Below are 14,592 nucleotides of genomic sequence, written 5' to 3'. Positions count from 1 at the left end.
CACACAGGCTGCTACAGGATGCACAAAATGTAATAAACTGACAGGTCAAAATGAGTGAGCAGATGTTAACAGATAATATAGTTTTAAGCGAGGCATCTTTATGTACAGTTAACCAAGCAGCTGGCTCAGGAAATGATGGGTAATACTTTTCATTATAACTGCTATGTAAGGAACCATGCAATTTGAATGGCTATGGGGAGGACACAAGACTGCATTTTTGTGCTTTGTCAGCAAGAACAGATGCAATAACCAAAAGCATCCTTCACGTTTATATTGAGCAACAATAAAAAAAAAAAATTAAAAAAAACTGGATTCAATAACTGTGAATTCATTTGAAAAACTGGAAACAATAACTGTAAATTCAGTTGAATTTTTTTTTATAATTCAGCCAATTAAATACTTTACACAAATAGCATAAAAAAAGTATGGGGTCGGTATGACTTAAAAGAAAAATGATACTTTTATTATTTATTTTGAAGACATTGTTATGTCTAAAGACGTACTACGTCTTATATTTCTTAAGCATCAAATCATATTTGAATGATTTCTGAAGGATTATGTGATTTCAATTGCAGTACTGCATATCACAGGAATAAATAAAATTTTACAGTTTATTAACATAAAAACAGTTATTTTAAACTGTAATAATATTTTCTGTCTTTTTGATCAAATAAATGAAGCATTGGTGAGTAGTATACTTTATATCTGTTGATTATTTTCCTTTTTTTAATTGGAAATTGACTGACACAAATGAACAAAATGTTATTTATAACAAATTAAAGATAAGTCACTCTGCCACAGTACAAAGACATGCAGGTTTGTGTGTGTGTGTGTGTGTGTGTGTGTGTGTGTGTGTGTGTGTGTGTGTGTGTGTGTGTGTGTGTGTGTGTGTGTGTGTGTGTGTGTGTGTGTGTGTGTGTGTGTGTGTGTCTGTGTCTGTGTCTGTGTCTGTGTCTGTGTCTGTGTGTCCTCCCAAGCTATGTAATAGGGAGGGTTGGAGAAAGACCTGCCAACGTACCCTGGAAAAAAACATTGCCATGAAAATTCATGGACGGTTTCTTGCCCATAGAATCACCAAGAGTCGGATACGACTGAAATGGTAATATAGATAGATAATATTAATGCAAATTCACATTATATTAAAATCAAAAGACTCGAAACGATAAGAAACTAGAAGTATGACTAGCCATCGTAATATAGCCTATAAGAGCAAACCGATTTTTCTGTTTGGGTGTCAGATATACCAGTATAAATGTAACAGAATCATAAGCATCATAAAAAATGGCTTGAGATCTGTATGTGTGCTTTGCCAATGTTGACTAGCGCTGCATTAGCTCAAGCAAATAATCTTTTGTTTTTACAGTATCAAACTCTAGATGTCAAACAAAACAGCCAGCTCGTGGTCAGAGAGTTCAATACCCTGCAGCAATAAGATTAGTTCTAATACGATCTACACAACCGAGAGTGACGCATGACTTGACCCTGCCAATGGACACGTTTCAAAGGCTTCAAGATCATTAATCAGTGGAAGACATTGCAGGGAAATAATCACAACGCTCGCCTATCATGCTAATCTCCTCGCTTTCCATGTTTAACCTTGCACGAATGAGTCCGGAGATCTTAATTAGCAGCGTTTAAATATGTAGCTGTATTTAAGGCCTGCGGTTTCTCGCAGAGAGATGAAAAGACCCACACGAGGAGGAGACTGGGAGCTGCTCTACATGAAAACTGGAGTGACTGGGGACGTGTCTCATGGGACGAGCACAGAGCAGAGAGGAATCCTTACCATATTCACCCACAATTAACTGCACTTCAAATGAACACCCTCCCCTCCTCTCTGGCACATGCTTTTACTCTTTAAAAAAAGAGTGATAAAATGATCGGATCGTCATCATAACACTGACACTGTAATTGTACAAATTTATTGTACAATTAAACTATTCACTTCAAAAATGAGTTGTTTCAATAACAATAAGCTTAAATTCCTTATGTTATGCAACTTATGTAACAATTCCTTATGTTATGCAACTGAACAGCAGATCAGCTGATTTCAAAATGTTGTAGTTGTTCCAGTAAAAAGTAGCAGTATAACGTAACAATGTAAAATATCACTTTGTATTACACACCAGCAAACTGAATCAATACTCAAAGGGACTTTCCTACAAGTGGCCTTCATCATCTCTCTAAAGAAATGTTGGGAAGTCCAAATCATTTTAGTGCAACGATTAATCCAGACGGCTATTTTTAATTAACTGGTTCATAAAAAGATTGACTCAGATTGATTAAATCAGGAACTTCTGAAAGGAGAATATTAATATTTAGTTAAATACTGCTGTTTATCAATATACACTACCGCTCAAAGGTTTGGGAAATAAAATAAATAAATACTTTTATTCAGTAAGCAAGCATGCATTAAACTGATCAAAAGTGACAGTTAACATTTATAATGTTACATACAATTTCTATTTCAAATAAAAGGCATTCATTTAAAATTTCTATTCATCAAATCAGCATATTAGGATGATTTTTTAAGGATCGTGTGACTGGAATAATGGCTGCTCAGTTTTTCATCACATGAATTAATTACATTTTAAATATTTATTAAAAGAGAAAACATCAATTTCTTAATTTCTTTCATTTTACTAGCTGTATTTAAAGGTGACATATTATGCCCCTTTTCACAAGAAATCTATGGTGTCCCCAGAATGTGTTTGCTCAAAATACCCCCCAGATCATTTATTACAGCTTGACAAATTTGCCCCTTTTTGGGTGTTTTTTTGTGTGTGTCCCTTTAAATACCCTTTACACGAGCTTCGGATACTCTGGCAATAACAAAACGCGATTTCTCACTCATCCAAAATCTCAGAAATAACCAGTAGCGGAGTGCAGCCTTACGGAGAGACTCAGGAAGAGGTTGCAACTTTTAGCACCTCGTGACCTGGACGTTTCTGAATGGTTAGTGGATACATTTATGTAGTTGTTGTGGGTTACACTGATTCATCTCATCGACTTGCATGTACCGTCATGTTTAACTTTAACACAAGTTGACACAGTTCCCTGAAGTCTTTATAAGACAGCTGTGGCATTTTTGGGTCAAAATAGAGAGATTGCATGCTTTTCTCGAACTTTTGCCATTGCGTTAGAGCTGGTTACACTGTTGTCGCTTGCGAAAACCAAATGGCGGCGCTGTCGTGGGTGGAAACGTGCAGATGAAGGGGCGGTAATATTATAATAAGTTCCCCTTCCTACCTCAGAAGGGGAGCGAAATCTGATCAGCTTATTTTTTGTCATGCTTTGCAGAGAAAGGCTTACCAAAACAAAGTTACTGGGTTGTCACTTTTCACGTTTTCTGGGTTGGTAGATGCACCGGGGACCCGATTATAGCAGTTCAGCACGGAAAAAGTCAGATTTTCATGATATGTCCCCTTTTAAGTTGCTCATTGCTTTCGTGCCAGATAAATTGATTGCTCTCTTAAATAGCTTAAATGTGGTTAGCAAAAAGCAGTTAGAAGATTTAAGTGTAGCTAGCTACTTCATAAAGTTTATTACTTCATAAACTATAGTTTAAATACTTTCAATTATGATTGCTTAGCCTCAAAGTAACTTTCCCAACATTGTGTCATAACAATGAAGCCCCAAATTTCACTGGGGAATCTGCTATCTTTGGACTCAGGCCACTTCTTAAACCAAAGCAATTTGCACAAGCCTAATCTGGGATTGAGCACCGCTAACTGCTAAACACTGAGGAACCACACAGTAACCTGCCGTGTCTGACACCCTCGGCTGGAATTAGTCCAGGCCGGGTCTTATGAGCGAGAGCTTTTTGATCAAAGGAACGTGCGTGAAGACGAGCAGATTCCAGAGCTTGGCTCACCTGACCTGTGCTACCGGTACGCATCTGCCTACGTTCTTTCGCTCCACATTCTACCAAATTGTTTGACATTCAGACAAAAATGGTATGAAGACCGACAGCTCTATTATAAGCCATTATGTGTGTCTCCCACCATCCCTTTATTCTATTATAACCACTATGGTGGGCCTTTTACGCAGAAAGTGATGTACCACAAATCAAAACACACACTCAAGCACAGCACTTTTATAAATCAGAGTTGTTTTTTAAAGGGAGATGGAGCTAGTGTGAATACACATATACGGCTGGCAAAAAGACAAGATGGCGGTAGGCTGCACTGCCTAAGGGAGGCTATAAATACTGACCCAGTCAGAGAATGTTTCTGTCTCTCCACATACACGCACACCACCATCTTCAGCGGTTCAAACACACACTCGCTCCAGATCAGCAAAACCACCAGAGCCTTTTTCGACCATTCGAGAAATTCAACAGCAGCAGCATGTCTCACACAGTGTCCTCACCACCAGGCACAACACGATAAAACAACAGCAACATGTGATAAAATGTTCTTTTTCTGTGTTGACCTGTGTGCGACAAGCCACAGCGCATTTTGTCGAACGCTCGCTTTCCATTTCTGTGTTGTTGCACTGCCCCTCACCCATAGTGAAATCTCATTGGTCCAAAATCCAGCTCTACACAGCTGTTTATTAAATAACAAACATTCAGTACTTTTTGCAGTGCTGGATTCATTTCCTCATCAGCCAGGCATCCTGACATTTGACGAGAAAAGAAATGCACCTAAAGAAATATTTTGAAAAAACATGTACATTTGTCAGATTGGTCATTTGTTTAGTGGCTCTCTGGTAGTAAGTGTAAGTCACTTTTGTTACAAAAAAGCATCTTAAAAAAAAAAGTCAAGTACTGCTTTACAATCAGTAAATTGTTTCCATTCTCACACAACACATGTAACACTGAATACAAGAAAGATTAAAAAAAAGAAAGCAGGCCAGCAACAACATATCGACATGAATTTGCATCACCATTTGTGAGATGTTGTAAAAATAGTTACCCATGTAAAAGTGCAACAATTGAACCACAGTGTGTTTGGTTCTCAATGCAAATCACCAGGGCTTCTTTTGAGAGCCTGCTGCTCCTCAGAGAAATACTGACAGCTGACTAACATGCACGTGAATGTGGAGAGTTGGCAGAGTTTCTTTATGAAATTCAAACTGTGCCTGCCATTACAAAGAAGAGACTTTGATGGTGACCAAAGTTGGCACAGCACACATTTTACAGGACTTCAACATGCTCAGCACATTTTTCATGATCTGAATGCACAAGAAAGCTATAGGAAGCCAAACGTGAAGGAGTCAAAGCAACCCACAGAAAACTACATGTCATGAAGGTGAAGTTCAAATATACACTCAAATTTGACAGAATTTAAAGGAGAATATTAGATAATATTTTCATTTATATAAACAGGATTCCTACACACTTCAAAAAATTCCATACTTTTCCAGACTCAGGTTTGGTGTCTGTGTTACTGCCAAGAGACGTTTTAGTAACAACAAAAGTGAAATTCTAAAAAGCAAGTTCAGAGCTTAAAACAATGAAACATCCAAAAAAGCATGCTCCACTAAGCCATGAGTCATCCTTCTTCTCGCTGCCCTGCATGCTCACAGTGGGTAGCGGCTGCCCTCTCAGATAGGATGTCTGGGTAAGGACTCATGGAGAGGCAGCCTGTACTCTGTTCATACAGCGAATGCCAAGGTCTCAGGGGATCAAACTCCTTACGAACTGAGGAACTCAAGGACGAACAGCCAGACTGAGTCATTAGCAGTAATTAACGATGTCCTAACTCTGCAAATATGGCATAGGAAGGAGCTGTAATGAGCAGGTTCTTAAAGTAGAGCAGGTGTTAACCGACAAAACCTGTGTGAGCTATTCAGCCCGACATAGACCCCTATACAACTGCCCCTGACCACCATATCAAACAAACTTAAGGACTGTTTACACCAAGAATGATAACAATAAATATCTTGGCATCCACACCAACAGACGATAACGTTCTGTTCATTAGGCCATCCTTAAAAATATTCTTGTTTGCCGTAACCCGACCGACCCAGTCAATTTAGGTCCGACCCAATTATTTATTTTTTTTCCCTTTTAGTCCGACCGACTTGCCGATTGTAAACTTGCGTTAAGACCGACCGATTTTTTTTTTACTCTTCAAACAACTAATACAAATGCAATAAAATGATATTAATTGTATTTTATTGTGAATAAATAGGCCTACATAGGCTACAAACGTAGGCTACACTCTTTATTTTAAATAAAAACCCGTGGCGTCATCTATGATTATAAGGGCTGTGTAGGCTGTAGGCCTATGCGAAATGAAAGTGAAATCGCGACACTCAGATCCACGAAAAATATGTTTTAGTAGGCTAATTCTATGAATTACACTGCGCAAACCAAAAGTAGGCTATTATACCCACCGGATGAAGAGGGATCGGCTCTCCACAGAACATAATTTATAGCCTATTCATTTTATTTTATTTTTCGTGTTCGCATTTATGAGGAAGAAACAATGTTACGGACGTGAGCGCTCTGAAAGCGGCAATTAAAACTTCACAGAGATCTCAAACAGGCATTTAAAACACCAAATATTAAGAATGGGCATATTAAGCAAAATAAAATTCGATGATTGATCGAAAATTGTATCTCTCCCCCCACATGCTCACCGGCAACGCTCTGACAGTAAATTTCTCTGTAGGCTACTGTCTAGGCCTGTGTTGTCATTAAAAAACGATTTAGTTTCATATTCATGTTTAAATAAAATAATATTTATTTTTTAAATTTCATGTTGATTATATGAAAAGTGAATAGCATGAATAAGATAAGATGATCCCGAAAATATCGGAAGACAAATGGAGTGGGCAGACATGATTTTAACCACTTCATTAAGTTTGTTTTTGTAGAAAGTCTGTCTTTAAAGTGAATTTCGTTTTGTATTAATTGTATCTTAATTTTGATCAATGTTTCATCAACCAATTTCCTGTATTTAATAAGAGGTAGGCTAAATAAGGCAATATAAATGCAGGACACGGAGTCGCCGGCGCGTGAACTGGAGTTGGTCTCTTAAATGAACCGAAACTCAGCGTATAAGCTACTTGCCTCACAGACCTGAGACATATATAAAAAAGCATGAAATGTACACTTTTAAACAAAACAATTCAAAACGAAAGAAAACAGACTGCTCTCTGCTTATGTAATGAAATGTGCATTTAAAGTCAGATGGGTTCTGATTGACTGTTAATGTTTTTATCGCTCATAAGCTGAAAAATAAATAATTCTGAAAGTAATTCTAACAATATTGCTCCTCTGTGTCATTATCATTATTTAAAACTTTATAGTTACAGTAATCTTAACAGTCCTTGGTACGAGAAGGCCTTAAGATAAGCAGGGCTGTCTGAACAACAGTTTCAGATCAAGCTTTCCTGATGTTTAGAAACAAGACAATCTAAAATCACTACAATAAAATACAGCAGCAGTCTCAGTGAAATATTATAAAGAATATTTGACAAATTGACATTTATTTGGCAACTCTCAACTACAGGTTATATTTTATACCTATTTTAGACCCATGATACATACACTTGTGATTGAGAATATGTTGTTTAGTAAATTTTAAGATTTGATGACCTGAACCGTGCAAACCTTCGCAAAATACAGCATCTAGTTCTTAAAAATACTTGCTAACACAAAACCTTATTTCCCAAATAACTGATAGAAACTCTTAGAAATTGAACAGGCTGCTGTCACTTTAGGACCAAACGCACAGATCCATTATTTACTGATACACATTCGGTTTACACCCATCTTACTTGATACATAACCGGCTGTGCTTACATAAATACTCCACACGATGAGAATTTTGACATAATTGTGTGTGTATTCGACCATTCAAGTGTAATAAGATGTGAAAGAGAACTGAATTTGCGATCACATGCTGAGAGAAGCGGCTTTCTGTGCTCACGCTTACGCTTGCGTGTCAGTCAGTGAGTGCACCACATTGAGTTATTTTTCACTGCTTAATGTGCTTAACACTTTTTAACACCGAGTACGTCCCAAATTCGCAAGTCTCCTTCTGAGAGAGGCAGCGTTCTGTGCACACACTTTGACAATATGCCAGTCAGCAGGAGCACCGCACCGAGATCCTTTTCAGGATATATTGCATTTATAATTTTGTCTTACGTCTTTCGGTCAATATTTCGGTGCATTCCTAGTTATAAATGCAATATATCCTGAAAAGGATCTCGGTGCGGTGCTCCTGCTGACTGGCACATTGTCAAAGTATGTGGCACATATGTATATATATATATATATATATATATATATATTATATATTATATATTATGTGTGTTAAAAAAAAAAGTGTGGTTATTTTATTGACTTGTACTTTTAAATTCAGATTCAGTAAAATGATTGAACTTCATTAAAAAGTCTACTAATAAAACAATGATACAAAACTTATTTAAAATAAGAAACGAATAATTATATATAGTTCTAACTGGAACCATTGATTGCAATCACTGGTAATTATTTTTTACATGCAATATACAATACAAAGTTAAATAGGTCATAGACGTTCTTTCCGGGGTTGAAACTATCTTAAGGGAAACTGGACCAAGTGAGCAAAACAGAAAGTTTCTGTGGCTGAAGGGGCAGAAACAACAGGAATCTGGTTTAGCACATTAACAATCAGCAGCAAATCTGATTAGTCCTTGAGGTATGCGTCTATGTGTGCGCATATGCAAATTAAGTTTAAGAGAATGAGTTAGAAAGTGAAAGGGAAAGAAAGAGATTTGGAGGGGGAAAAAGGGGGATGGTTGTTTTTTCAGTTGTCTAAAAATCTTCAGAGGCCTTTGAGCTTCTCTGCGGCCAAAACCAAAAGACTTGAGCTGACAGGAAACTTAAGCAGGCTCTCACACTTTCTTTCACACAGTTCCACTGCTCCCTTCCTCCATTGACACAGACACCTACAGCGTTTTCCAACTTTTTTTCTGTACTTCTTTTTCTCTCTCTCTTTCCTCATTCCACAAAAATACTCTGTCGGTTTGGCAAAAGCACTTCCCTGTGAATCTCTCCAGGTTGTGTGCATGTGTGTATAGGCCCCTCCTGGGCCTCTCTTGAAAAGAGAAAGTTGGTCTTGAAGTCATCACTGCTTCCTCCATGAGTCTCTTTAGAGATTCATGCCTCAGAGCTCACCTTCATCTTTCTCTAATGATACAAATGATCTTTAGGTGGCATCATGCTGAATTTAAAATGTCCTTTCAGAATTCACAGAACATATTGTTGACATAGGAACATATTCAATATACTTGTTACTAAGGCAAGGCACGGCAAGCTCAAATCATTTTAAGTGGATTTTTGTGGTCAGAGTGGTCAAATAGTAGGCGATAAGTGGGGTCAACTCTTTTTTTTTTTTTTCTTTAGCTTTAGCTTTAATATTTATAGTGGCAGGGCTTTAAAGGGGACACAGAGAGCACTTCTCAGAGAGCGTTTTAGCATGCTGAAAGAATAACAGAAGTTGTGTCCAGCCATCAAACTTCAGAACTCAAGACAATAATTGTTAGTCTTCAAATCGCTTGCTGTTATTCATGCGTAGGTCTCTGTTTTTATAATGACTGACAATTTTGTGCACTAAAGGTTGCATAATTTAGTCATTTTGTTGGATGAATACCTGTCAGTTACCACACTGAACAACTGCGATTAGCATCTAAACATCGCTAAAAACACATCTGCCATTTGATGGGCATGCCCTAAACCAGCCTAGTTATAAATAGCTTCCTTAAAGTGACAGTACACTCCCCAAAAAATAAAATCCTGTCATCATTCACTCACTCTCATGTTGTTACAAACCTGTATGACTTTCTTTCTGGAACATAAGTGAAAATATTGTGAAGAATGTTGGTAACCATACAGTTTTGGTGACCATTGATGAAAAAACAAAGACATTTTTTGAAAATCTTTTCCACAGAAAAAAAGTTTTTCATACAGTTTTTCGAACAACATAAGTGACTAAATCATGACAGAATTTTCATTTTTGGGTGAAATATCCTTTTAAGACCAACTAGTTTTTCAAACAACCCACTAAATTGTGCACATCCTTACCATAAACATACAACTTCATCAACAAAAGCCAAATTACAAGGAAAATATGTTGGGGTGGTTCAAACATCACTTTATCTACTTGTTTGTTTGTATCACATTTGTCAAACTATAAAAGACCAGTCACGAACACAGTATCTTGGGTAAAGCATTTAGAAGGCTTAGGCATAAAAAGGTCAACATCGATCCAGGAGGGTTATACTACACTATCACCTTCGACAAACGGTCCATCTTACTTTAGTTTACACAGAAGAAATCTAACACACATGTCGAGCCACCCAGAAACAGCAGGTCAGCCAAATTCAAGAAGATCTAACAGGCGGAAGGAACAGACATATCCTTATCAGCTGCAGATAATGTGTGTCCTTAGGTACCATGGCGCAAGAGGGGATAAAGAAAGATGTGAAACAAAGCAAAATCAGATTAGATCTAATTAGCAAAGCTCCACGAATGCCCCTAGTGTACTTAGGGCTGTCGCGATAACCGCAATATCGCAGTACCGCGCTTCTGACAAGCCAACCGCAGAGGAATTCAAGTAACCGCAGCAACCGCGATATTCGCGTGTTTTCTTTTTTCATAAGGCAATACCCTTCTTGTTTTGAACTTCGTTCATGTGTATTGAATGTTAAATAAGTTAATGATAATAAGACGTGGTGATCATGGTTTTATGGTGATTTGTACAGAGGCTTCGTGGAGTTGCACTTAAGCCTAAACAGACAGTGAATGAGAGAGATCGACTGAGCGCGTGCGATTACCTGCGTCTGTCTTTGAGGTCAAGTCATATTCGTAAAAAAGGCTGCCGTGTCCAAGGAAAGTTAAATATTTGTCCTGTCATCCTTTTAACGTTTAAAATAAAGGGTATTTACCATGAATGGCATCAGCGACAGGCAGCGCTGGTCTGCATCCACAGCACGAGGAACTCGCGGTCGCGGGAAACAAAACTCAGTGAGTCACGCATTGAATCAATGCTATTTGTCTCTATTAAGTGAAGCTTCAGCGTTACCCATGCGACGCATTGCTGGTCAGCTGAGCCTTGAAAAGTGGAGCTCAAAGTTAAAAATAATTTACCTTGTTTCATTAGGCTACTATCTTTTAATGAATCAATCAGCGTTTTTGAACGTGTTGTTAAATGAATGGTTTAATGACTCACTCAAAGACAGTCCGTTGCCCTAACAACTGCGCGCTGAGTGACAGGCTTTCAATGCGGAGAGACGCTGTTTAGTTTCGGTTTATTGGTTATTGAAAATGTACTCGTTTTTGTGCATGCTGACCACATCGTGACACTTATAGCAACAAATAAATATAAATAAATCAAAATAAATTAATAAATGCGGTTAAACCGCATATCGCGCTATTGAACCACTCAAAATTACCGCAAGGGAAAATCCTTAACCGCGACAGCCCTAAGTGTACTTCGATTAAAGAAACAAGAGATTCTAAACACTGACTCACGCAGTGATACAGAAATTCGGGGGATGAAAGTGGAGAAGAAATAGCTTTGCGACTCATTTCTCCAGAATATTTTGCAACGCAAGTTTCCTGTGCACACTAAACCAGCATTCCCTCCTCCGTTAAGTCTGATGTTTGAGAGTTCCAGCATTAGCAGATGCTCTAATGAGATTTATGACTGTCTATCCCTCACATGACATAAGCCCCTCTCCCATCTGCCCCATGACAACCCTGAAAAAGCCCTTTCTGCCGTCTAAGATTTACTGCCTCATACCTCACCCCTCTCAATGAAGGCGGCGTGACCTGGCCTATGGGGTGAGGAGACCAGAACCAAACATGTCAGCACATAACCTCCTCTCCTGCAGTGCTGTCCCTCTCACTTCTCCTGTCAATCTAAGATCTGCTGCTTAACACGGATTTAACCAGGACCTACTAAGGGTGTCACGATTCTCCAAATCCTCGATTCGATTACATTTTCGATTCTAAAGTCACGGTTCGATTCGATTCTCGATAAAAAAAAAAAAAAAAATGTGAAAGCACAAGCTATGCCATTTTTAGACTTTCATGCAATATAATAATATCTGACCTTTGTTCGAAATGTACCACACACTACATTGTCAAATTTAAAACGTTTATTAACAACATAATGTAACAATAACTTATATCTTAAGTCAATTGGAAACTTAAATAATATAACCTATTACAGTCCCGGGGCTCCCTGGACTCCTCAGAGCAGTCACAAGCGAATAGCACGGCGTTTTAAATTGGGTTCCCACAGCGTTTGCAACGCAGTACGAGAGAACGTTCTCGTGAGGGAACGTACTTGGTTACTTGCTTAACCTCGGTTCCCTTAGAGATAAGGGAACGAGTACTGCATTGCCTTGCCGTGCTATTTCGCTCATATCAGGTACTTCGCTTCAGTCGATTTAAACCTAAAGTCCTTTGGCGAGTTTTCTCTAAATTTATACATTTCAGCCGCGTCCAAATTGGCGCGCTCGAGGCTGGCAGGGCGCCAAGCGCTCCCGTTGGACCGCACGCCACTGCTAACTCGCCATAGGTTCGTGCAGTTGCCGCAGCACAGCCAGCTCGCTCAGACGAGCTATGATGCTCTCGCTGTGCAGCTGCAATGCGTTTTAAAATAAAGGCTTCAATATTCTCGAGAAAAGGAGTTTGTTTTACCTATTACAGGCAAGCCGAGCTGACGTGACCTATGGGGCGTGGCAGCATCGACGATTCCATTTTTTGATTCGATGATCGAGATTGAGCATTAATTTCGATCGATTTCGATTTAAAATTGAAATCGTGACACCCTTAGGACCTACTAACAACCAGACTAACACAGAAAAGATACCTTTGAATGAATGGGTGTTTCTTCACCTACAAGCACTTTTTTTCAGCTTGCTTCTTTTGCTTCCATATCTCCATTTATTTGGCTACTTTGCAAACACATTTATGCACATATTCTATTGTTTTATACTGGTCCCAGACACAGATATAATCTAAAAATATGAAAATTCATAATTTGATAATCTACTATGATACGCCACAAAAGGAGCAAAATAAACAGTAAGATTTTAATACTTACTATGTGAAAACTATTTAAATCTTTACACAAACTACAACGGTCCTTCAGTTGTCATGTACATAAATACTAAAATTAATAATATAAAGTTAAAACATAAAACAGTATAAAAAATTATCATTTAATTGTGTATTTAGAACTAATCTAATGTTAGCTATGAAATTAGTCCTAGCAAGATAAAGTCAGCCATTTTAAATTGTGATTTTCATTTAAAAAACTTTAAATGTAATTTCCATCACAGAATTCAATCAAACAGAATACATTATTTGAGGTATGATGGCAATAACAAAAATGACAAAAAATTCTTCACTGTTGAACACTAAAAGTCCACAGGGTCAAAAGTGACCATAGTTGAAGAAACACTGATGTCGCCTGTTTACGCGGATTTCCATGATACATAAAAAACTGTGAACAATGTATGTTAAATGTTTTATGCTTAGCAACTTGTTTGTGAATAATTCCTTAGATATTACATTAAGGAAAACAATCCTGATTTATTAACATTCAAATTTCAAATGTTTAAAGTGCAAACGTCTGAATACCTCAGCATTCACCAGTAGTGGTTGATTTGTCTCTACCAACTGTTGTGCCGTCTTGTGCCAGTCATTCAATTCACCCACGTAAATAACTGCACAGATTCTGATCAAATGTACTGCAGTCCCACATGAAATGGTATTATGTTTGTGTTAATTCTGACAATAGCATTTAAAAATGTCTGCAGCACATGCAACGTAGGTTTTGCCACTCTAGAGGTGTTTGACAAGATGCATGTGGTATGAACATATCTGAATGGAGAAGATCCTTGAAAAAGAAACACTTTTAACTTCATGCTTTAATGCAGCACTGCAAAGAGAATCATAACTGACCTTTGGTTTTCTGTTCAGCAGCCTGTAGAGAAAGAACAAAGGTAGACTGAGAGATGAACACTTCCACAGGTCTAGTGTACAAAAGCTTTATAACTAAAAACGTGTCGCTTCTGGAACAAAAACAAAAACAGTACAAATGACTAGTGGACCATAAATCTTGGAACATGTAAGATGGATTATAATGGATATCTGCTTCAGTATTATGCTAAATAGAGATCAAGCTGGATGTGCTACATCAATCCAAAGAGCAGCAGGATGTGAATGATACATTAGTAAATGTACACACTTTGTAACTCCATGATGTCTAAGAAGTGAGACGCATAGCCTAATATCTATCTGTGTTTGAATAGAGTTTCACAAGCAGACATTAAACAGGTTGTTGTGAGCTCTAGGTCTTCAGTTTGGTACCTGTGCTTTACGTTGGTAAAGATGTCTCAGAAGCTTATGACAGACTCAGTAAGGTGTCCGCTAAGCAGCTTTCATAAGGAGGACGCAAGCAAAAGATTCTAGGTGAAAGCTTGTAGGTCATAGGAAAGAAGCCCTCACCTTTTTCTGAGCAGCTTCCTTCTTTTTCTTTTCCTCTTGCTTTTTCTTTTTCTTTTCTTCCATCAAATGGTTCTCCTTTTGTGTGACGTGTTTTGTCCCAAGGCTGTGAAAAAGATCAGTTGTGAGTT

At 38.0% G+C, this 14,592-nt stretch overlaps 1 protein-coding gene across 6 annotated transcripts in view; it reads right to left on the bottom strand.

Annotated features, from left to right (window-relative positions):
• Positions 1–14,592, bottom strand: part of tnrc6c1 (trinucleotide repeat containing adaptor 6C1) — a 180,320-nt gene that overhangs the window by 26,688 nt on the left and 139,040 nt on the right. For all 6 annotated transcript variants that reach the window (XM_079887825.1, XM_079887830.1, XM_079887823.1 and 3 more), the window contains exons 2-3: positions 14,465–14,567; positions 13,919–13,940 (exon numbers count right to left, since the gene is read on the bottom strand). In XM_079887825.1, coding sequence (XP_079743951.1) covers positions 13,919–13,940; positions 14,465–14,527 — 85 coding nt within the window. In that variant the 5' untranslated portion in view covers positions 14,528–14,567. The remainder of the gene's footprint in view (positions 1–13,918; positions 13,941–14,464; positions 14,568–14,592) is intronic.

The sequence above is a fragment of the Squalius cephalus genome (assembly GCF_949319135.1).
Source record: "Squalius cephalus genome assembly, chromosome: 1".
Lineage (NCBI taxonomy): Eukaryota > Metazoa > Chordata > Actinopteri > Cypriniformes > Leuciscidae > Squalius > Squalius cephalus.
This window is presented reverse-complemented; position numbering and strand designations above follow the sequence as displayed.